At 44.1% G+C, this 23,270-nt stretch overlaps 3 protein-coding genes across 6 annotated transcripts in view; 2 read left to right on the forward strand and 1 right to left on the reverse strand.

Moving 5' to 3' along the window:
• ANKFY1 (ankyrin repeat and FYVE domain containing 1) overlaps positions 1-11,321 on the forward strand; it is a 34,199-nt gene extending 22,878 nt beyond the window's left edge. For both annotated transcript variants that reach the window (XM_074845553.1, XM_074845554.1), the window contains 10 exons: positions 1,130-1,248; positions 1,587-1,743; positions 2,702-2,902; positions 3,961-4,137; positions 4,571-4,718; positions 4,973-5,063; positions 5,391-5,515; positions 5,732-5,878; positions 6,374-6,464; positions 7,178-11,321. In XM_074845553.1, the coding sequence (XP_074701654.1) occupies positions 1,130-1,248; positions 1,587-1,743; positions 2,702-2,902; positions 3,961-4,137; positions 4,571-4,718; positions 4,973-5,063; positions 5,391-5,515; positions 5,732-5,878; positions 6,374-6,464; positions 7,178-7,310 (1,389 nt within the window). In that variant the 3' untranslated portion in view covers positions 7,311-11,321. The remainder of the gene's footprint in view (positions 1-1,129; positions 1,249-1,586; positions 1,744-2,701; positions 2,903-3,960; positions 4,138-4,570; positions 4,719-4,972; positions 5,064-5,390; positions 5,516-5,731; positions 5,879-6,373; positions 6,465-7,177) is intronic.
• An 878-nt stretch (positions 11,322-12,199) lies between these two features.
• On the reverse strand, positions 12,200-17,190 carry CYB5D2 (cytochrome b5 domain containing 2). Its single transcript, XM_074845555.1, has 4 exons — positions 16,920-17,190; positions 16,641-16,781; positions 15,382-15,568; positions 12,200-13,831 (listed from the first exon to the last, which is right to left on the reverse strand). Exons 1-4 carry the CDS (start codon positions 17,164-17,166, stop codon positions 13,615-13,617), a joined length of 792 nt encoding a protein of 263 aa, XP_074701656.1. The 5' UTR covers positions 17,167-17,190; the 3' UTR covers positions 12,200-13,614.
• Positions 17,191-17,415: 225 nt separating this feature from the next.
• The window catches only part of ZZEF1 (zinc finger ZZ-type and EF-hand domain containing 1), a 62,202-nt gene continuing 56,347 nt past the window's right edge, over positions 17,416-23,270 (forward strand). For all 3 annotated transcript variants that reach the window (XM_074845732.1, XM_074845733.1, XM_074845734.1), the window contains exons 1-2: positions 17,416-17,949; positions 22,088-22,232. In XM_074845732.1, coding sequence (XP_074701833.1) covers positions 17,587-17,949; positions 22,088-22,232 — 508 coding nt within the window. In that variant the 5' untranslated portion in view covers positions 17,416-17,586. The remainder of the gene's footprint in view (positions 17,950-22,087; positions 22,233-23,270) is intronic.

The following is a 23,270-nucleotide window of genomic DNA, read 5'->3' on the forward strand; positions in this document are numbered from 1 at the left end:
AACAAACTCAGTGCATGGAAAGACCAGAGTAGTCCTATACCACTATCTAACTTGTAGAGGTTTTTCTTCACCAGAAATTCCTTTTTCTTGGGAAATCTTTTATAAACACTGTACTCTGCATAGCCAAATATCTTGCAGCCATGGTAATAAAAATATAGAATTTGCTATCTGGATTCCTGATCCTGGAAAGAGTAAGGATCTACTGAAAACATCAGTCTGTAGCATACCAGACTTGTGTAATAAAACTAAACACTCATACATATTCTTTAGAGTATGTGCTGGTTTTTATTACAGCTCAAAGTTCCATCAAAAAGGCCTTTAAAGGCGTATATTTACTTCTAAGACTCTTTACTCTCAGGCATAGGTGATCCAGCAGGAGACTTCTCTTAGGAGATGCAAGTAGACTTCCTTACATCTCCTTCATAAGGAAGTTATGTGAAAGCTTTGTCTCTGATGACCACAGTTATTGTCTGCTAGAGACAACTATTTAACAGCCGTGCTGATGACCTGAGAAATAAATCTTGTAACTATACTTGACCATTTGTGCTAGTATTGGGTAAGAATCTTTATGGAGTCGACACTGAAACTACTCATGTATAAGCCTTGTAAATAGTTTGTAAAGTGGAGTGGAACAAGTCTTATTTAAGTGCTACATAGCTTGAGTAAGTAGTTCTGTAGTAGAAAATGCAAATATTAGAAATACACTTCCTGGAAAAAACTATCTGTTTAGCTGAATGTATAGGAAAGCAAGTAAATGGGCCAGACCTTCAAAGGCAATGTCTGCTGAGGCTTCTTGGCTCACTGTCGGTGCTTGTCACTGCTGAAAGTGAAGTAAGTCTTAGCCAAACTGGGTTAAGACCTGTCTATTCAGTGTATTTGGGTGAATATCTGATTGATAGTAAACACTACCTAATGAAGTATTACATAGCAGACCAGTAAAATATTGGTCAGGAAGACATAAAGTAGCTTCCTGAAATTCAGTGACTGTCACAAGAATAGATAAAGCATCTCAAACTCTACCTCTAAGGGATAATGTTTCTGAAGCATTAGTCAAGGACTATATAAAGTAGTAGAAGCCTGCTGGAGACATAAAAAAACCTTCACTGCCTCATTGTGCTTCTCCTTCCAGGTTAGGCATGGCTGTGATTCAACCTGTTGGGGGTCAGGACCAAGTGGCTGCTTACAAACTCTTCTTCATAGAGCTATTGATGAAAACAGTGAACAAATAGCATGCTTTCTTATTCGCAGGTCAGACCCCCTTCTAAAATAAAAATCTTCTAATGTGCATGTACATATTTTCCTGGCATAAATTAACTGAACGTTATTTTGAGCCAGTAACAGGTATGTGCTTCATTAGACTTGGTGGGTGGATGGCACTTATGGAAATCTGTCTAATCTTAAAGACATATTCTGTTATCAATATTAGCATCATGTTTTTGATGACAAGAGTCTAACTAAAACCAGGAACTTGATCTTTTGTAGAATGCAGCTGCTAGATCATATCTTGTAAACTTTTTTGACCCTTGTTCGGAACAGTTTAAATCTGGATTAAACGTAATAAATTGACTGTATTGTGTTTGTTTTAGTGGTTGTGATGTGAATAGTCCTAGAAAGCCAGGCCCAAATGGAGAAGGAGAAGAGGAAGCTCATGATGGACAGACACCCTTACACTTGGCAGCCTGCTGGGGACTAGAAGAGGTGATCCAGTGCCTTTTGGAGTTTGGTGCCAATGTTAATGCTCAGGTATGTAGAGAAATTATGCATGGTTTCTTTGGAGTTGATTCTTTACTGTAGTGAAAACAAGCTTTCCTCTCAGCTGTGTATTTTGCTTCATAGGAAAAAAATGTCCTTCTATTACGGCTGAGGCAATGTGATGACTGGGTGCAGTTCTTCTTTCTTTCCTGTCCCTTGTTACCAGATCTAGTGCTTATCTGCCCATATGATGGGTTAATTCTGGAAGCTATACTAAAGGAAAACCATGATACGGAAAACTTCTTGCGGTGATAGTTTTCTGATGTAATGATTGGAATTCAACTCTTCTGTCCCTAGTGTGAATTAAAGGCAGGAATAGGACTGTATCCTGCTGCAGTTAATCATTAGACTAGCTATAGTGTAAAACTCCAGAATACTCTACTTTGTTAGTGTGTTTAGGAAGTGTCTTCTGTTAGAGTAAACTGAGGTGATGTAAGTACAAATTACATTTCATTTTTGATTACACAGTAATCCTTAAACAGAAGCTTGACAGATAACAACAAAAGAAATTAATACATAACACTTCTGGGTCCTGATGCTATTGGAAAATGACATCAAGATGAATGACAGAACACATAGTCACAAAGCAGCCATGGCTGTAAACTGCTACTTGATACAGACAGGTGATTAAACACCTTATTTGAATTTGCTAGGCTTAAGTTTGAATGCTCATCTCTGCCCTCAAAATGTCTGACTACATGGGAACTGTTACTCTGAGCTACTTAAATGGCTGTATAGTACAGGATTGAGGCCAACTATTTGGAGAAACAAGTACCAATTTGCTTTACACTGTGGATTGGAGCTCCCACTGCAACTGTTTAGTGTCCCAGCCAAAGGCAGCTGGGTGTGTCACAGAATTAAACTAATAAGTTTCTTCAACTCTTCAGAATTAGGGAAGGATTTGTGTATTACTGAATCTTTATATACAAATTTCCTGGTTTCCTTGTAGGATGCAGAAGGAAGAACTCCAATCCATGTTGCCATTAGCAACCAACATAATGTTATCATTCAGCTTATGATTTCACATCCAGATATTAAGCTAAATGTACGTGACAGGCAAGGAATGACTCCCTTTGCATGTGCTATGACATATAAAAATAACAAAGCAGCTGAAGCAATTTTGAAGAGGGAACCAGGAGCTGCTGAACAGGTAAGCTGGGGAGTATTCAAAGCATGCTGGTCTTACTGCACTAGTTTGTGGTAACAGGTGTTCCACAAGCAAATTCTGCTTTAGCCTTTTGTGGCTTTACATGCAGTAACATTTGCCAGATGCCAGTTTTCTGTAGCAGGATTTATTGGGAAACTGTAGGTGTGTACATGCTATGTGTGAGTAACATCACCAAGGGTTAGTGTCTCATCAAACCTTATCTCGTCAGTACTAAATTGAGGAACGGGCATATGTGTATATAAGGAGAAAGTTCTAACTGTACCCTTGTCTTGGGCTGGACTAGTACAAAAATAATCTATTACCTAGCTCTCCTAAAGCTATCCAGAACAGAAACCCTGACCTAAAATAACTGCATAATAGATGTTCTGCTGCATTGCTGAACTATAAAACCTATAACTGTATCTTCAGGCTTCTGATGTGACACTTCAGGCAGGTGTTCAGGAGTTTCTTCCTACCCTGTGTAAGTTTAATTACTAGTGAAGTATTTGAGTGCTTAGTGAGCTCTTGTAATATGTCTAAAACATGGTTACAAATACAGCCAGTTCTAAATGTGCTTTAACATCAGATTCAAGGCAAAGATGAACAGCAACATGCACTTTGTATTAAGCCATAAAATGAATACAGTTTGCATTAGCATGGCAGGACTGTGTGTTGCATCCTTCTCCAGTGTTAACTGCCAGATTGACTCAAGTTTGTTTCATTTAACTGAGTTTATCATTAACTACTGCTTCAGCTGTTAACCTTTTGTCTGTCGTAATACTCTCAAGTGAGTGGTCAAGAAATGACAAGGTTATAAAGTAGAAATAAAGTAGTGTGAAGCAGACTAGAGTGAGCAGTTGCAGCTGATTATTTCTCAGTTCATTTACTTGATAGTCACATCTATCAAGTCTCTAATGTCAAGCGGTGAAAGGAACAACACTCCACAGTTCACCTCAAGAGTAGAGGGAGCAAGTATCTCTCAGTGAAAATGTCCTACTACATAACAACTCGCTGTTCTACAGACATAATTGATTTCATTTCATGTGCCCTTTCTGCCACAGGTTGATAATAAGGGTCGGAATTTCCTACATGTAGCTGTTCAGAACTCGGACATTGAGAGTGTGCTGTTCCTGATAAGCGTACAGGCTAATGTAAACTCTCGGGTCCAGGATGCCTCCAAACTAACACCACTCCACCTGGCTGTACAAGCTGGCTCAGAGATCATTGTGCGTAATCTGGTATGTACCAGAGAGTCATTTTTCCTCTACTTAAAAATGCACGTTCTGCCTTAATGCACGTTGCCTGTAGGCTGGAGAAGTCTGCTGAAGGTGACACCGCTTTTTCTGACACAGAACTCAGACTTGCGTAGAGTTCCCTTTAGCTTTTACTGTTAGCTGAGCTGCGTCAGTAGCCTTCACATGAGCATGTTTGATTTGCAGCAATCACTGGGTAGTGTGGCTTACTTTAAAGGAAGTATCTTACCTCGCACTTTCTGCAGGTTTGAACAGGAACACAAGTTGCAGCAGCTCAGTAACAATAGCATTTTGTATATGCTGGAGGCCTAGAAGTATCTCTGTACAGTGGAGTCTTGTGTGCTTCATTCACCAAAATAAACTGTTGGCTGATAGCCCCGAAATATCTTTGAACATATTCTTTCTTGCATCTTGACAGCTGCTTGCAGGTGCCCAGGTGAATGAACTGACTAAGCATCGTCAGACTGCTCTTCACTTAGCAGCCCAGCAAGATTTGCCCACCATTTGTTCAGTCCTTCTGGAGAATGGAGTAGACTTTGCAGCTGTAGATGAAAATGGAAATAATGGTAAACTACTAAAGTTATACAAGTAGATGGAAACACTTCTTTAGGTGTGTTCATGATACCTGCTAGTGGTAGAGAGAGCCCACTGAATGGGCTCGCTCTTCAAAGGTGAAAAAGAAAGTCCAAGAAATCAAAGCTGGTGGAAGGAGTTTTGGGGAGGGAAGGCGCGGGAAGTGGGAGTGCTCAGTTTTAGCAGGCTGTAACTATTGCTGACATTAAGGACTTCATGTTCTTGAAGCTTCTCTTTCACTTTTCAGCTCTTCATCTGGCAGTGATGCATGGCCGTCTAAACAACATCCGGGTCCTCCTCACAGAGTGCAATGTAGATGCAGAAGCCTTTAATATTAGGTAATTAGTATAGTCTTAGCAGATTAAAAGCATCACAATGTATTTTTAAATATGTGCTGGTATGACTAGATAAAAAAACCTAAAAATTTGGTTTGGATTATAGTATTTCTACACTAATTTTACAGTGAAGTGTGCAGAGCATGCAGTGTCTAAACTGTGTGGAATTTATGTATACCGAGAAAAGGAAGTTAAAGGAGGCAGCTGTGTGTGATAAATGATTCTACACCTAAGTAACTCTGTACAAGTCTGAACCAAACTTGAAAACAAGGAGAGTTAGATGTGAGTAGCAAGCAGACTTTGATTAGGATAACAAACTCTTTTCCCCAGAGGCCAGTCACCAATGCATATTTTGGGACAATATGGGAAAGATAACGCAGCAGCCATCTGTGACCTCTTCTTGGAGTGTATGCCAGAATACCCTCTAGACAAACCTGATGCTGAAGGAAACACAGGTAGGTGAGATTCAACAGCTATTACACTTGAAAGTTACTCAAGTTGTATTAATGGTATGTCACTTGTAAAGCTTTAATTGGCAGTAGTATGTTAAATACAGTAAGATGCAAACATTACACAGAAACTTAAAGGAACTAAAGGTCCTACTCTGGACTGTGTGTAATGCAAGACCTACCACTCTGTTAGCAGGGAAGTATCTGGCTTTTATTTTTCAGTGCTCCTGTTGGCTTACATGAAGGGGAATGCTAACTTGTGTCGTGCAATAGTGAGAGCTGGGGCTCGTCTTGGTGTTAACAATAATCAAGGAGTCAATATCTTCAACTATCAAGTTGCTACAAAACAGCTTCTCTTTAGACTGCTGGGTAAGTACCACTTGCTACAGTTGGAAGGTGTTTTTAGCTTATGCTTCCGAGATACTTTGGTGGAGGAAAGAACTCTGGACATCTGACTTAGATTACAGAAATTCCAGAGGGTCTGAACTTCTGTGAATATTCTACTACTTTAAATGGGGGGTAGAAATACAAATTTTTCTCATGATCAACTGAAAAGTTGACTAATCCAGACCTGACAAATAGTACTTTTTCTGGAAGGATAGACATGGAGGCTCCTGGCTGGAGTTGAAGTCTAATGTAGCCTGCAATGTAGATACTGCTTTTTAACTTGTGCTGTATAGTCACCGTGGATAATGTGGTGTTGGTGAAAGCAACTGTACATTGTCTACAAACGAGACTGCAGCTACTGCAGGAATAGTTAATTATACTGGATGCAACCTAAAACTGGAAAAAGCCTCCTTAATGTTACAGTGTATTCAAGAAGTGCCTGAGCCCATTTTGCCTTTACATTTTTGCCTCTAACAGATATGCTGACAAAAGAACCTCCCTGGTGTGATGGCTCCAACTGCTATGAATGCACTGCCAAATTTGGAGTCACGACAAGAAAGCATCACTGGTAATATGACACATCTTGCTGTGCTTACAAGGAAACAGATTCCTCTTCCAAATGTAGCTAGGCTTGATCCTTCTGGTGGTTTAGGAAACCTCCATGTTAATGTAGGTGTGTAACCAGTAATCTTAGCTGAAACATGCCACCCTGCCCCAGATCAGTAACTTGTGGTCTGCCTAAAATCTATCTTAAGCAGTTTGTGCACTTAATACTCTGATTTGTTGGAACTGAGAAATCATGTCAAAGTTCCAGCAGTGAAATGGAGGATTTAGATGCCTGCTTTCAGTGGTGGGGCTGACTTGCTCTGAAACAGGTGATGTTTGGGGCAGTCGCTGCCAGCTTAGGTTGGGGTGCTGTTTGTAATGTGGAAATGACATGAGTTGCGTTTCCTTAACTAGTCTGAACTTCTACAAAATATGCTGGGTTAAATGGATGTTAAGCTAAGATTATTTTTTTTTTCCTCTTATCCCAGTGTTCCAGAGAAACTACACATGCATCAGTTGAAGTAGTACAAGGTGACTGACTAGTATAGAAGCAGCATGTGTTTTTGGCATTAATATTCAATTATTACATGAGAGATATCAGAAGGTACAAGAAAAATGTAGCATTTCAATTGCTAATGTACCTTTTAGTGATACTATCATTGACAAAGAATATCAAGCAGTAAAACCCTGGTGTTCACTGTGTTCACTTTTCTCCCACCTCTCTTCTACCAACAGCCGACACTGTGGACGCCTGCTCTGCCATAAGTGCTCAACAAAGGAGATTCCTATCATAAAATTTGATCTGAACAAGCCAGTTCGAGTTTGCAACATCTGCTTTGATGTCCTGACTCTGGGAGGAGTCTCCTAGTATGCTGTGGAAGTAAAGGGATTCCCAGTCAGTGCTCCTGACAGCAGCTCTGCTTACAAGCCCTCTGGATAGGGAAGAGGAGGCCTATACATGTCTTCTGCAATAGACTGAACTAATTAAGGACCCTGTTATGATATATTCCGGTATAAATGACTTTGTATGACTGTAAATGTATTGGGCTGTGATAGACTTCACTAGGAATTCGAGTGGATTGTTGAAACCAAGTGACAAAAGAATTTAGACCCTCTTCTAGTTGCAGTGGGGTATGGAAGCTAAAATTGTTAGGCCGATGTTTGAATCGACATAAAACAGGTCTGTCCTTGACATGGTGCTTTGCACTGAGCAACTCTATTAAGTCCTGTGGCTTTCAGGCTGCTTAGTAGAGATGGCATTAAGTTTCAGGGTAACCAGGTATCTTTCTTTGCTTTGTCTTAAAGATAAATGTTCCCTTTCTCTAGAGAAGACTTCTTGTGAAGCTAGACTGAGCTGTTGCAACCACTGTTCATTTCAAGAAACTCTTCAAAAATGGGGGTAGTTGTAAGCATAGCTCAAGAATTGTGGCCTTACAACAGAAAGCTTTACAACATCTGATGCAAAGCAGTCAGAATTGCAGATCCACATCTTGATACCTCCTCAGTAAATGTCTCATTAGCTTTAGCATGTTCAAGAGAGGTGCAGGATTGTTTTAGCTGGTAAATACTCTTGCTTGTACCTGCTAGAGCTGTCAGTCTACTTTGTTGCACTTTCATATTTACATTGCTAGTCCTTCCCATTCATGAAACTGGTATAAATGAACATAAGTGTGCTGAAAGGCCTAAGCATATGCTAAATGGAGAAACACTAAAACTGGTTAAGTAGTCTAACTCACAATACAGCAATAAATGCTGAAGTGCATTTATGAATCCCGTGAGGGAGAGTAGCACTTTCCTTTGGTTTAAAGACCCTGGTTAACTGCTGCAGGAGAGTCTGTAATCCTACCCACGTAGAATGTGCTGCCCCTCTAGACATGAAACTTGGTCCATTTTCACCTGGATTGCTGGTGAGTGGGAGTGCATTTGGAGGCTTCCTATTAACATTAAGCCTCTGGCCCTGAAGGAAGGATTCTGAATTGGCAGTGCGGTGCCAGGCACTTGGATTAAGCTGCAGTGTTTTAATCCAAGCTGGTCGTGCTCTCTTAAACATGCTGAATCTGTAAAAATCCAACACCACGTTGTCTAGGTAAACAGGAAAGTACTTTGCTGATAGACAGGGTTGTGATTTGGTGGGCAAAGGCTTCAGTCAGAAAAAATGTGTACTTAAGCAAAACTACATGCCATGTTAAGGCCGTTTTCATCCGAAGAAATGAACCTAGTTTAGACTCAACTCAGCATTCCTCATCTCCATGAACTGTTGTGCATTTACCTAATGACTGTTATCTCCAGTGTACAATATGGATGAGTTGGTGACACGCTTGGAGTAGTGGCTTGTCAGTCTTAAAGGGTAAGATGAGATGATAAACTGGACTGCTGCTTTTATGGGAGACTTGCTTGAGGTTTTTCTCAGACTTGTACAAGAAAAGGATGGGAAGGGGTGTAATTGCTGATATTTGCACGATGAATTTCACATCAAGTCTCACTTGATCTGCACTTTGATCTTCCAATAAGTATATAACTGGAATCTCACCCTTGTAACACTAGAGAAGAATGATGAATGATAATACAAATTTGCTTCACTGTTTAATGTCTGCTGCTGTCATGTTCCAACAGAATGCCCTGGGTAGCACAACTGGTCTCCGTAACAGTTACCAATACAAATGGTGCATCTCTGGCGTAGTATTCCAGGTGAATGAGATGGAAAATACTGGTGTCCGAAGCATTTAACTTCAAGTTACAGTTTGGGGGGTTTTGAGTGATGGAAAACACTGTACTTCTAGTCCATTCCTTTCGGATGTTTCAGAGTATCACTGGCTGCAAGTCTCTAGCAGTGAAAGATAACAATGGAGAGACAGTGCATTTGGTGAAAGAAGTCTTGACTGTAGCATATCCCATAATAATATGTTGACTGACTTCTTGTTTTGGAGCTGCAGAGCTGTGGAATGGTAAGTGTGTGCTCCGAATATTGAAAGATAGTGGTAGAGGAGTGTCCTTCCAAGGCCATAGCCTATGGTCTTCAACTTAATTGGAAAACTGCACGTGTAATTGCTAAAGCATTTAAACTTCACTTTTTTCAGTGACTTCTCTGATGGAAGGGGCAAGGGAACAGGAGCTCAGTTCTAACAGAATAAGCAACCTTTTAAATGATGAAAAATGTAGATCTTGTGAAAATTCAGCTTAACTGAATGGCAAGTTTGAGGCTGGCTAGTTGCTGTTTTTAAAAGTAGAAGGCTGCCTGAAACTCTGGGAAAGATCTGGGAAACCATTGTAATGCTCCTCATTTGCTGTTTACAGCCAATACTGTACCAGCTTTCTTACTGAAGTCTGAAAGGAAAATTAAGGTTATTGATAAACTAATGTACAGCCTGAAGTGTTCATTAAATTTAAAGCAACTACATTCAGCGAATTTGATCATTTTAAAGTGCCTTTGAGATTTCCTTCCAGCCAACTCTAAATAGCTTTCTGCCAGAATTCAAGGGCAAAAGCTCACAACTTGAACCAAAACCCACGTTAGTTCTCTTCTAGCTCAACTGAAGAGGTTGACCCCACCAGACAGCTGGTGGGGCTCAATCCTTTGTGCACTCTGCCTAGTATTGGTCTGAACTCTCAGACCCCTGAGATTTTTTGGGGAGTTTTGCTGGCAATGCTCCACTGCAGGGTACAAATGTGAATGGAGGCACTTGGTAACGTAGTAGTGGTCAACACATTTCTAACTCCATAAACAACTGCTCTTCCTTTTTGTAGCATACTACAGTTGTGACCAAAAACCCCACCCCTCTTACCCCTGCTGTCTTTAAGTGGTATCTATTAACTTGAGAATCAAGTCTGCCAAGCATTGAACAAAAGGGTAAATGGAAAACAAACTTCTGTCCCTGTCAAACCAGGCTTCAGGCACTTCAACAGGGCTGCATGGGAAGTCTGTGGTGGTTCATAGTGTAGCTTTTTGTTCTGAGACTGGATTCCTTTTGATTGCAGTCATGCAGCACTTACACAAGCACAAAATGTGGTCTGGCTTAAGTTCTAATCTGTGTATCTGAAAAAGGTGTAGTCACTGTTTCACACCACTAAGTGGAGTGAGGATGTTAGTGTTGAAGGTACTAACAGCATAGCAAGTTGCTGGCTGAAAGCTGACAGATGCCTTAATGACTTCCCGTGCTGGCTTGTACAACTTCTCACCTAGTGCTTATGAATTAACACGTAACAATACGGGAGGCCAAGGCTGGACTCTTTGTAGATCAAATGTTAATAGGCAAGTCCTCTTCTTCTGTAACCGGTAGAGTTGGGTACTGCAGCAAACTCATCTCTAGAAAAATCAAAGCTTGTATGAGTGACAAAAATAACTCTGAACCTTCTAATACCCTCTGAAATAGAAAAGGAAGTCTTAGAACAATGGCATTTTTCTGCAACGTTTGTCTGGAGTCATTGTAAAAATGTATTTTTCCAATATGCATTACTTTGTTGTGTAATTATTCTACTTGTAATAAAATGCATAACTAGATAATGCATTGTGAGGTGGAAACCTTGTTAAGAAAGTATCTTCTGTAGATGGCTGCCCCGCTGCAAGCTCCTTTACAAGCCACGAGGAACACTAGGGATGTAACATTCAACTGGGCCTGACAACTTTATTTGTTCTGAAATTATTCCAGGTATTCATTTGAATGTTGTGGAACTGCTACAACTGTTCTTTTGGCTGACAAGGTCTGGTGTTCTAGTTTGTACCATGTAGTCATCTCGAATGCCTTATACTAGACTTATCTGTAATCATTCTTATGGAACAATCTGAACTTCCTACAGGCCAGAGCTGGTTCACGGAGTAAACTGGTTCTCAGCTCAGATGCATTAGTCTTTTATTAATAAAACTTACTAAAGTATGGGTGAATGATGAGCTTCATTAGAGCACTCTCTATGTTTACTTGATCCTTGTGTAACTATCACTATTTTCTTCCTACCCTTTTCTACCATGGGAGAATCTAGCTGAGCTTTTGAGTAGAAACAAGGTAATCTTGGAGCACTTCAGGTCAGGAAGGGAGTCTCCTTGTTTAATAGATGACTTATTCCTAGGGCAAGACAAACTTCCCCCACCTAGTGTTTCCAAACGCTAAACTGAGGAATAAGCTGTGAAATGGTTTCAACCAACTTTTAACTTAAAGTAACGCTGTCCCATCTTGCCCTCCTGCAGCAGCTTGATTCCCGTTTAGCTCTTAAGATCAAAACCATCCCCTCTGCATTTCAGTACTGCTCCCGTAGTGCTTGAGCATTACAGTAAGATGAAGCTTGGTTAGAAGTTACGTAGCTGATACACCTTCACTAGGACTCCAATTTGTGACATTGACTTGCCCTTACAAACTGCTTTTTACAGTATTTAATAATTGTAATTTCCTACAACTTCTAAAGACCCATTTCTGGGGATGGTTTGACCTCTAAAGGCAAGTTCTTGTAAAAGAGGTGTCCAACAGCAAAGGCCATACTGATCCACTAAGTTGTGGAGACAAGAAAGCACTGCTTTGCTGCTCTTGCCTGCAGATTTTACACAGCTTTAACTGTTCTGTGAAATGTGCCCAAAGATGCCACAAGCCCAGGGCTGAGCTTCAGTTCTAGAAGTGTGACTGTGGCCTCAGCGCTGTGTGAGGCTCTGCTGCCATGCGGCTACACAGACACCTTCCCTGCTGGCTCCTACGAGCTGGTACATCTGCCTGCAAGGGTCTTGGAGGGTTTTTCTTCAAGATGATGGTAGAAAAGAAACACAGCAGAAGCAAGTGGAAAAAAAAAAAAACCCAAACATTTATTACAACAACCCTGTAAATGTTTAAATTGCGGCGTGGCTCCCATCCACGGCAGCTACAGCCTTGTCTGATCCGAGGTGAAAGTGCTGTAGTATGTCACTGCCGCTGCAGTGAAGTGATCACTCTTGCTCCTGTAATCTTACTAGTTACTAATTGCTTAGATTTGTGGGACTTTCTTTAGAGGTGGTAGTAGCTCAAAACTAACTCAAAACAGGTGGCAGCTGCCTTAAGAACTGCACACAGCTGTGCTGCTGCTGGACACTGTGCAATCTGGGTGTCACTCGAAGCTGCCCCTACACCAGAAACTGATTCTAACATTAGTTTCTGAAAACCAGCAACTGCTTCCCTGCAGCCTGGTGTTTCTAGCACCTAGGCCCTATGCAGGTATTCCCTTCTCCTTTTCAGACCCCCACAAAAATGGTAGTAACTTGCCCTGCTCTTCTGGGAGTCACTCATTACTGAATGTTACTGGCTGTAACAAAAGAGATACGGACTTTAAGGGAGCTGGGCCTGGCGAGGGTACATCCAGCCTCAGGTTACAGTCTGACGGGCACGCAGCGGGTGGGAGGAGGTCATACACCAGAACGGAAAGGTGGATTACAGCAGGATGGTCGACATAGTGTCTGTTATTGCCTATTTAAAACTAGCAATTCCCTATCTCAGTAGTTTGAAAGTAGTGACTCAGGGGACCAGGATGGTGAGGTTAATATAAAACAATGATCGTCATAGGTGGTGTCTGCTATCTTCTTTGCACAGTATCCAATACAAACACTACATGAGGAAATACAGCTCTGACCTTTGCCTTCTGTACATGAAGATTTTGATAAAGCTTGTGTTTAACTAAACTGCGCAAGTTCCTAGATACTACATACCTTAATTATAGGAGAAATTCGGGCTTCTCCCTGCTACCTTTAAACTCTTTGGAGTACATCAGGTGCCTGGGAAGGAGCATTAGCATGACGGTGCAGTAGGCAGAGTTCAAACGACTGGAGGACTGTGCATAAACTGAGGTCAGTGATGCTGCAGCAGCTCTTGCACTCACTGCCTTAAACACAACACACTGTACCTGCCGTTCTGCACACAAGCAGCTATTTCCTGACAGCACAAAGAAATCGGCTTTTAAACATAATTCAGGCTGTGCATCTTACAGTTTGTTGCCAGATGGAAAAATATGTGGGAATAAAGCACTAAGAAAGAAAGTATCCCATTGCTGATTTTTTTAGCCACTAACTTGGCTAAAGTGTTTTCTCCTCCTCTCATCTCCATGTGTTAAGAGTCACAAAACCCATGAAACTGTTACTGCTCCCTTTGCACAGGCAGGTGGAAGGGAATGGAGCTGGAGCTGCCCACCCAAAGGGCAACGTTTCGCTGTGGGACTCCGATGTGGGGTCACGGTGCCGTCAGGACACACTGCTCTGCCAGCGGATGGCAGCCGTCGTACTCCTCCAGGTGAGGGTTATCCAGGTCGCCTCTGTCATTGTGCTCGGCGGAGTCCGGCTGGCCCCACGGGGGACCAGCAGTCCTCACACACACACAGCGACTCCCCCTTGAACCGGGGCGGTACAGCTTCCGAGGGACTCCAGTCCAGTCTCTGTTCACTCCCCCACTAAGAATGGAAAATTAAAATAGATTACAATTCAAACCCGTGAAAATGCTTCCAGGAAACTGAGAGTCATTAGATAAAAAGACAATCTGGGAGAGGTAGAACAACACACTCACTGAGGTAGACTTTGCTCCCAACAGCCAACATCCCACAGCTTTCTGATACCTTCCTATTGGCTGTGCTTCAGAAACCTGTGGCCTGAACCTGGTTTCATCAGTGCTGCTACATGCTCTCACCCTTCTGGGAGCAATCAACTTCTGCTTCCCACGTTTCTATTGCTGGAAAAGGAATCATAGCCTTATGTAGCACAGTGTGTCTAATGGCAAAATGCCTTTTTTGGGGGTAGCTAATTGCTCACAGATAACCACACGCCGCCTTCTGTGCCGTGACTGAACACAGTGATTTTAAGAACTAGGGCAAAAGAAAAAATAAAAAAAAGTCTCAATTTCTTCTGCAACTACTTCATAGTGTCTCTTTATGGGCCAAATCCTGCCTGTTCCCCTAACTACTCCATCTTTTAAGCCTGTAAACTCTTACACAAGAGACTTAAAACACCCAGTCCCAAGGCCGCACCCAAGCTCGTTCACATGTAGAAGCGGATCCCCCAAGGTAGGCAGTGCTGCTGGTGTACGGAAATGAAGACTAAGCATTTTGCAGTGTGGTCTGTGAAATGATTTAATCTTAAAACAAAATAGTTCCTAAACTGTGAGAGGAATACAACTAAATAGGCCAAGTAGGAAATGACTATTCAAAGCTCAACCTCATTTTTATGTGGTTTTAAGTAAAAACTGTTGTGGCAGTAGCCTGTGAGACAGGCTGTGAAACTGTCTGAAAAACATCAGCTAATCCTTGCATTCCTGACAGGTGAGAAAACCTGATCAAATGCAGCAGATGGTCCTAGTGGGATTTCTGTCCTGTTTTCCTGAGAACAGGAGGATCACGTGCACATGTGGCAAATTCTGAAACCTGATTTTGATTCCAGTGTGACAGAAGAGCTTTTGCCTCAGAAATAAAATTCCTAAGAGTATCAGTGATCAGGATGAAAGTTTATTTTCCTTTTACCCGCTCACTGGGTCAGGGAGCAGAGCTCCCTTCCGCTACCTCACACTGGAGAACATTTTCGCTAGCCCAACCTACCCCTCTGGGCAAGTCCAGCCTGCGTGGAGGCTATCAGCAGTTGCTGTTACTGGCAGGGAAAATCTAGTGACTGGTTCACACAGCAGCAGCGGCCCAACCTGGCACAGGGAGAGCTGCTCCTTGCAGGTTGGCTCTGCCTCTGTCAGAAAGCACAGCCTGAGGAATGCAGACGGGGAAGGGACCGTGCCTGGTGCATCCCAGAGCTCGGCACGTTAGGACCAACCTACGCCCTTCTGCAGAGGAGTCAGCAGACCTGACCTACAGACCATGGAGCATGGTGACTGCAGGAGCCAGGACATCTTCCTACATCACTCCTGCTAGGAGAGGCAATGACAAAGCTCAGGGCATCCAAGAAAAGGGCAGAAATTGCTCCACTACAAAGGGACCAAGCATGACGGTGGGAAGGCAGAGTTTACCTCTGTCTGGAGCACCAGAATCGGCTGCCCTTAGCAGAGCTCCATTCAGAGTTGCAGGGTGGAAACTGCTGCTTCCTTTGCTCACTTTCTGCTTGGAACTTCTGAGCTTCCTCAATTGCAGCCTCAGCCTCCCTCAAGGCTTCTGTTGGTGCCCCGTTTTCATCATAGAATCTGCCCACCAGCTTCCCTGGAAAAGAAGATCAATTAAAACCGCAGTGCTTCCAGGCAAGGAAAATGAATAATTCTTGGTTTGTTTTTTTTTTTTAAATTTGTTATTTAAAAACAGAAAAAGGAGGATCCCACCATGGTGCAATTTTAAAACTTAACTGAGCTTACATCCCTTCCATTCTTGGACTACACAGCAATTTACCCATATTAATAAATCCACACAGGACAAGCTTAGGCACAGACTCATTAAAGATCAGAAAGTCAATGCCACTTTCAGCTGCAGAACCCAGAAGTCTTTCCCACCCATGCACCTCATTCCCAAAAATAGTTTCCTTGCACTGCTGCTCCTACTGTCTCCAGAGTCCTGCTAATTTCAGTACTTGCAGCACTGGCTCCATGCCTTTTGCTCAGCAGAGACAAATAAAAGCAGGGCAGAGAGCTGCAGCTCACAGTCCAGGGCAGAAAAACTGTTAAGCTTTGCCTTGGAGGAGAGTGGAGACCAAACTAGGTCTGATTCAGCAGCCCTCCAGCTTGCAGGTTTCAGTACGCTGGTCCCCAGCAGCCACCTGCAGCACAGGTGAAAGCCCCTCACCAAGGTGGATGTGTTGCAGACCAAGCCTGGCACTACACAGCGCTGCACCCTCGACCTTCCATGGCTGTGCTGCGGGCCTGCCCTTCCCCACCCACAGAATCACAGAATCATGTCAGTTGGAAAAGACCTCGAAGATCCTCCAGTCCCACCATGAACCTCGCACTGACCGTTCCCAGCCCCACCAGATCCCTCAGCGCTGGGTCAACCCGACTCTTCAACCCCTCCAGGGATGGGGACTCCCCCCCTGCCCTGGGCAGCCCATTCCAACACCTAACAACCCTTTCTGGAAAGAAATGCTTCCTAATATCCAGTCTAAACCTTTCCTGGCACAACTTGAGGCCATTACCTCTTGTCCTATCGCTTGTTACTTGATTAAAGAGGCTCATCCCCAGCTCTCTGCACCCTCATTTCAGGGAGTTGTAGAGGGCAAAATTCCTAACAGCCAGTCTAATACCCGCTCTCCTCCACACGTGTTTCCCTTGCGGCCAGAACCACCTACCCACGGGGTCGTAGTTGTCGCTGTAGAAGGAGAGCCAGCTCTGGATGGCGAGCATCTCGCCCGGCGACAGCGCCGAGACGTCGTCCACCAGCCCCGCCTGGGTGAAGTCCCCGGTGGCAAACGCTCTGGTGGCATCTCTCCCTGTGAGGTGGGCAGGTGGTGAACCCCCCGCGGCCAGGCCCTGCTTGGCCTCACCAAGCCCCCAGCCAGGCCCTGGCAGGCCCCAGCGAGGCCCAAACGCAGGGCCCCGGAGGTCCCCCCCCGCCCCACCGGAGGTACCTGCGAAGCCGCTGTAGGCACCGCCGGGGCCGTAGTGCCCGCGGCCACGCTCCACGTCGAAGACGCGGCCCAGCACGGCGAGGTAGAGGCCGGGCTCGCCCGCCGCCCCGCGGTACCGGGCCAACTCGGCGGCGCTCAGCAGGCGGCCGCGGGGCGCCAGCAGCCAGGCGCGGGGATCGAACCCGCAGCCCAGCAGGCAGGCGGCCCCCAGGCACAGCAGCGCCGCCGCCGCCGCGCCCCGCCGCATGGGGCCGCGCCACCGCGCCGGGCGGGTCACGTGTCCGCCACGAACGCGCCCGACCCCTTCACGACACTTTCCTCGCCGCACGGCAGCGTGGCGGCGCCTGACGGCAGCGTGGCCACCGCCCCGTACGTGTGCGGGAAGGGGGCGCGCACACACACACGCGATCCTTCCCGCGGCTCTGCTTTACGGCGTGTGTCGCGCGTCGCGCCGTGCCTTCCCGGGGCGGGGCGGGGCTTTGCGGCGCCGGGCGTCGCTTGGCGGCAGTGTGGCGCGGCCGCCGCCGGCCGGGAGCTGACAGGTGCGGCGGGCCGGGAAGTTGCTGACTAAGCCGGGCCGGGCGGAGCCGGGGCGGCGGCCGGACGGGGAAAGAGAAGCGGCTCTGCCAAGCGTCGGCTCGCAGTCGTCGGCGCCTCCGAGGGGCTCATGGGGACGGCAGCGAGCCACAGCAGCGAGGAGGAGGAGGAGGGCGCCGAGGAAGGCATGGAGGGGGCGGCCGCCGCGCCTCAGCCTGGTGCTCCCTTCTCGCCCGGCGCCGCCGCCAGCCCGGCGCCGCCGCTGCCCCCGGCCGAGGTGCTGCTGGACCAGGCCCGGCTGCGGGAAGCCACGGCGCGGCTGCGGGAGGCGGCGCTGCCCGAGTCGCTGGTGTCGCGGCACCACAGCACGCTGGTGCGCTGGCTGGAGGAGCGGCTCAGCCGTGGCGACGAGGCCGTCAGCCTGGAGCAGTTCTGCGAGGTGCTGGAGAGCGTCTCCCGCCTGGCGGCCGGCTCCCGCGGCGAGAGCGAGGAGGTGAGGGGGCGGCGGGCGGCGGCGGGCCTCGGCCCGGGCTGTGGCCACTGCGCGGGCGCGGAGCACCGGCCGGGAAACCGCCCTCGGGAGAGATCTGCCCGCCGGGCCCGCGGGGAGGGTGGTGGGAGGCCCGGGGGTGCTGCCGGATGTGGGTGCCTCTGAGCCCGGGGGTCTTGTGGGCGCGGGGTGCGAGCAGCGTGGCCGTGACACTCCCGTGGCGACCCCGGTCACCCCTGTCTGGGAACGGGGGCGAGGCCAGGCCGCAGGGTGCTGCAGCAAGGTTAAAAAAGTGGCTGCTGCCTCTGATAGGCAGGCTGTCAGCTTAAAGATACTTGTTTTTTTTTTAAAAAAATTACGTCTGTTTTCAGTGGCGATGCTTAGCAGCTGCTTTTGAATAAAACGGTTATTTGCAACGGGATTTCTGCTGTTGCTGCTGCTAGTTCAGCTGGTGGTAGCACAGGTAGGAAATTCTGTACAAGTAATTCCTCTGAGATACTTCTTAATGGTATCAGCAAGTCAAAGTTTACCAGACTTAATTTTATTGTTGCTTTTTGCAATCAGCAGTGGAATTGTCAGGTATCTCTTTGGTATCCCATTACTTATTGTAAAGTAAGAGTTTTGGAAAACTTGTAAAAAAGTAGCGTAAGAGAGTTCTGCCTCCACAGACAGAAGGTCTTCAGGTAAGGTTTTAATGGTAGAAGGGAGTACAGTTTCCTTTCTGCCATGGGAAGGGTTATGGAGAACTTAACATCTAGAACATTTAAGCTTTAGCTTTACTCTCAAAGCTAGCATTTAAAATGCAGTAGAATACCCAGTTGGGAATTTCACACTCAATTGAGAAAGAGGTTATGTCTGAATTTCTTACTGCATGCAGTTCCTGAGTCTCACCAGTGACTTCCTTCTGCCTTTGTATCCCTCCCGAGTAGTAGAATATCTTGGCAAAGTGTTAAATCACACATACGCTACTTGGAATATTAACAAGACTACTGAAAACTGGGAGGAGATTAATTTTGTTGTACAGATAGGTACGTTTGCACCAGACTGTTTTAAGTACCTGCTAAAATGCGACCTCCATTTCCAGTTCCTTTACAGGAGCCAATAAAGAACACTTCTTCATTTGTACCAACAGTAAGAGTGAAATTAGTACATCGGGGTTCTTTCTGTTAATACAAACAACTGAGCTTTGTGGGCTGCAGAAATAGTTGAGGATTGTCTGAATTGCACATCTTCCTCTGCATGAAGAATATGGTGGTTTGGGGTTTTTTTTTCCTGCTCTCGGGAGTGGGGAAAAAACTTGTCAAAGGATTTGTCATGGTACAGATATGTGGTCACATCTAGTCTGTCCTGCAGAGTTGAGATGTTGGGAGTTGTGTGGAAAACCTTGATGTCATTGTTTCTATAACTGGCACTAGCTCATGGGCTGTAGTATTTTAGATTCCCAGGATGTATTTTACCCTGATGAGAAGTTAGTTTGTGGGTGGCTGGTCAATAGGTTTCACTTTTTAATGTTTATAGAATCCTGTCTGGCATAGGCTGTTTTGATCTGCCCATTAAGTTTTTCTGTTTTCAGGGTGGGGCTTGTGAACACAAACTTGAATGCTTTATGGGCAAAATGAGCCTCTGTTTAAATGCAAAATCTATTTTCTAGATAAACTGAACCTCTGAATCCTTTTTTATTTATTAGTGCTTCAGCAGCAATTATGTAATGTGTCCAGCTTTTGCTTGAAACATTAATGCTGCAGTTCTGCTGAGAGCAAAGGATGGAATGCAGAGTTTTCCTAAGTCACACTTGAGATCTTCTGTCATGCTGTCCAACTCCTGAGATGAGCGGGTGATTTTTCCATGTGCTGTGTTTCCTAGCCATCACCTTAGCCATCATTTCCCAGGAAAGATGTCTCTTTTATGTTTCTTCATGTTTGGGGTTGAACTGGGTAGGAAGTGGATGGACTTAATGCTTTTGTTTAGGAGCAGAATGCAGCTGGGTTGTGGTACAGCTGCTACTGCATTTGCATCGTGTCCCAGCTGTGAACACAGAGCAAAAGCTCCGAGTACAGGTTTGCATACTGATTTTTTCTTCTTTTTCTTTTTTGCCCCATTGCACAGGGCAGCTTGTCTGAGCAGTGGAAATTGTGTATGTTTTTTGTCAAATGTAGAGTTTAAGTTATACTGAACAGTCAAAAAATAATTTTGGAGTGCTAGGGTTGGTGCACTCTCCGGAGACCGGTAAGAGTTTAAAAATAAAATAGCAAAATACTGCATTAAGATGCAAAGAAAAGCATATATGTGGTAATCTCTCCTTACATGAAAGTATAAGAAATTGGTTTAAAGTAGCTATCAGCAGATCCAGCCTTGTCACATTGCGTGTGGTCTGTTTTCACTAGTATCACAAAACTTCCTCTCTTGTTCACTTCATATTTTAGTAATCACACAGTCTGACTTCAGATATGAGGAGGAAAAAGTTACAGTGTCAGGAATGGCGTGGTGCAAAACTGTACACTGAATTGTTTTGGCAACGGAGTTATGTTTGTTAAAATTAATTCCCTGAGTATTGTTGTCCTCAAGCAAAGGTCTTCATTTTTTTGCTTCGGTATCTACCTGATGCCCAGCATCAGTCATCTGTACTAGCTGTGGTACCTTCTGGATGCCCAGTGCCAGTCCTCTTTGCTACTAAGAATAACTTTTTTAAAGGTGATTATTGTTAGCATGGGTTCAGCTGTATGTTTAACAAGAGTTGATAAGACTGCTAAGCTAAAATTCAGCTCTGTGCTGTAGAAGTGCCATTGGAGCTTTACTCAGGTGAAATACGGCATTTCGATTCTGTTGTCTTCTGAGGACTTTGCTCTCATTTAAGTGGTGTAATTATGCCATGGTTAATTGGCAGGTTATATTTTGATCTAATCATTTCAGATTATTTCTCTCTAGGATAGTGCTTTTAATAGTACATTAAGATTGATAATCAGGTAGCAAACCAAGAGATTCAAGCATAAGCTTCCTCCCAAACAGCAGTGATTTCTTGACTCTGTCAGACACTTGTGAGATCTGTTCTGAGAGGCCGAGTTTCCTTGGCCGTGTAGCTGAACTTGAAATACCAAGTTCAGGTCTGGGAGACTGAAGTCTTGCTCGTAAAGAAATAGCTTTTGTAAGTGCATTCCCAATTTACATGAAGAAAATGGATGCTCCAGAAATACTGCATTTGGGGGGGGTGGGGGGTGTACACTCAGGTTTTTTTAGCAATTAAACAGAAGTTTGTTTTAAAATTGACTACGATTGTAAAAATATATCTAGTTTTTTTAATAGTAGTGTATCATTGGATCGTGAGTTCTCTGAAGTGACTAGGTAAAAAAATTTACATTTATGAGCTTGGTTCTGGTTTATCGGCTTAGCTGAATAAAAATATCTTGTTACTTTTGTTAGTACAAAGATGTGAAATGCATAGCTGTGTTAGTTACTTTTTATACATGCTCAACACTATTTTTTTATGTTAAAAATTTATCCTGAGGTCAAAGTTAATAAAGCTGGCCATCGTTCCCCTCAATAAGAAAAAAAAAAAAAATCTGTTCTAACTCTCTCCATTATTTTCACAGATACTTTGATAAACTATGTTAAACTGGTATTTTGTGTAGGAGGACAGTATATGGAAGGAAATACACATCTTAAAAAATATTCTGGTTGTAAGGACACTTTCTTAAATAAAGGAAATCTTTAAAACCTGAAAGAATTTGGGTGGATGCAGTGAGATGGATGCAGCAGTAATGAGTATGGCTTTTAGAACTAACTCAGCCTTTAGTGGAAGAGCTTTTTAGTGTTCTTTTGTGGGCACCTTGTTCATAGTCACAGATGTCGGGTGGATGGATACTGCTGATTCACTGGTATAGATGATGTGCTGTCTCCACCTAAGCATAACTACAGTTGACTTTTATAGGAGAGCAGTGCAAATGCCTTAAAACTTGCTAAAGACTGCAGATTTCCAGCCAGGCTGTTTCCTGTTGTCATGAGTTCAATACCATGGAAAATGGATTCTTTTGATTTTTATTTAATGATGTTATAATGTTTATTGCTATGGTTTCTATGAAATACCTTGAATTCCTGCTTGAAGTAAATACGCTGAAATAAATTTTCTTTTTTTGTTCCTCTTCAGGCCTTTGCACAATTTGATGCTGAAGGAGATGGCACCGTAGATGTGGAGAATATGCTGGAGGCTCTCAAGAATTCTAGTGGAGCTAATCTTCAAGGGGAGCTTAGCCATGTAATCAGGCAACTGCAAGCTTGTTCACTGGTTCCAGGTATGAGAACGGAGTGACAAAACAAATGGTTTCCCAAGTCCTGCCCTGTATAAGGGGTGCTGCTTCAGTAAATTGCTTTAATAGTGTTGCTTGTCCTAATCTTATCAAAACCATACTCCAGGTCATTCTCGCTTCTCTAGTGTCAAACAAGTGAAGTTGCTGTAAACTAAACATTTCCCATAATTATATCCAGCTAACTTACTTTCACAAATAACCAATATTTTCTTCTGTTTGTGAATGGGGGGCTTCTTATCCTTGTTTGGTTTATCACACAGACAGAAAACAGTTCCTTGTGAAATTTTGGTGAGTGCCTAACTAATGCAGTCTTGTACTTGGTAAATGGAGGAATAAATCCTCCACTGAGTCTGTTTCAGGTGATGAGTCATATACTTTATTATTATTATACTGTTATTTAGCATTTGAAATCTTGCTAAAACATAATTCATGTTTTATAGCATATAGTTTGGAAAGTGTCAGTTTCCAGAATTTGATTTCTGGGATAAGTATCAGTTACTGGCTTTCCTTCCAAGCTTTTGATGATAAGTGGCTAAAGGGGATTTGCCTTAGAGGATCAGACAAGAAGGGTTAGAGAATTGGGTAGTAGATAAGTCAGAGGAGAATACTTATGGAGTACTATTCTGTGCATCTGAATGCACTGTGATTCAGAGTACGGCTGTTCAGGAGCTGAAATTTCTTCTGAAGTCTAACGAAAGCATTAGGCACCTCTTTGGGAATAATCCACAACACCAGAGTGAGATGCTTAGCGTAGCTCAAGGTGAGTGATGTGAGTACATCAGCTCGTTAGCCAAGCAGCAGCTGTTTCACTTGGATATTGAAGGTAAGGGTTTGGAACTTTCGGGTCAGCAAAATAAGTGTAAGAACTCAAGATTTTGGGTAATTGTTTTGAACCCCTTCAGGTATCTCAGGTAACTGACAAAAATATTTGTCTGTGCTTTTCGCAGTCCTGTGGCAACGGTTGCAAACTGGAGCTACTTATGGTGGAATGTAGTTCCAGTATTGGCTCCCATGCTTAACTGG

The sequence above is a fragment of the Strix aluco genome, chromosome 19, assembly GCF_031877795.1.
Source record: "Strix aluco isolate bStrAlu1 chromosome 19, bStrAlu1.hap1, whole genome shotgun sequence".
Lineage (NCBI taxonomy): Eukaryota > Metazoa > Chordata > Aves > Strigiformes > Strigidae > Strix > Strix aluco.

What these genes read in the sequence shown, in the direction of transcription:
- CYB5D2 (XM_074845555.1), bottom strand. Translation starts at nt 17,166, where the DNA reads ATGCGGCGGGGCGCGGCGGCGGCGGCGCTGCTGTGCCTGGGGGCCGCC. An exon ending in CGACAACTACGACCCCGTGG is followed by an intron (nt 15,569 to 16,640) that starts GTAGGTGGTTCT and finishes CTTCTTTTCCAG; the next exon opens with GGAAGCTGGTGGGCAGATTC. An exon ending in TTCTGGTGCTCCAGACAGAG is followed by an intron (nt 13,832 to 15,381) that starts GTAAACTCTGCC and finishes TTCCATTCTTAG; the next exon opens with TGGGGGAGTGAACAGAGACT.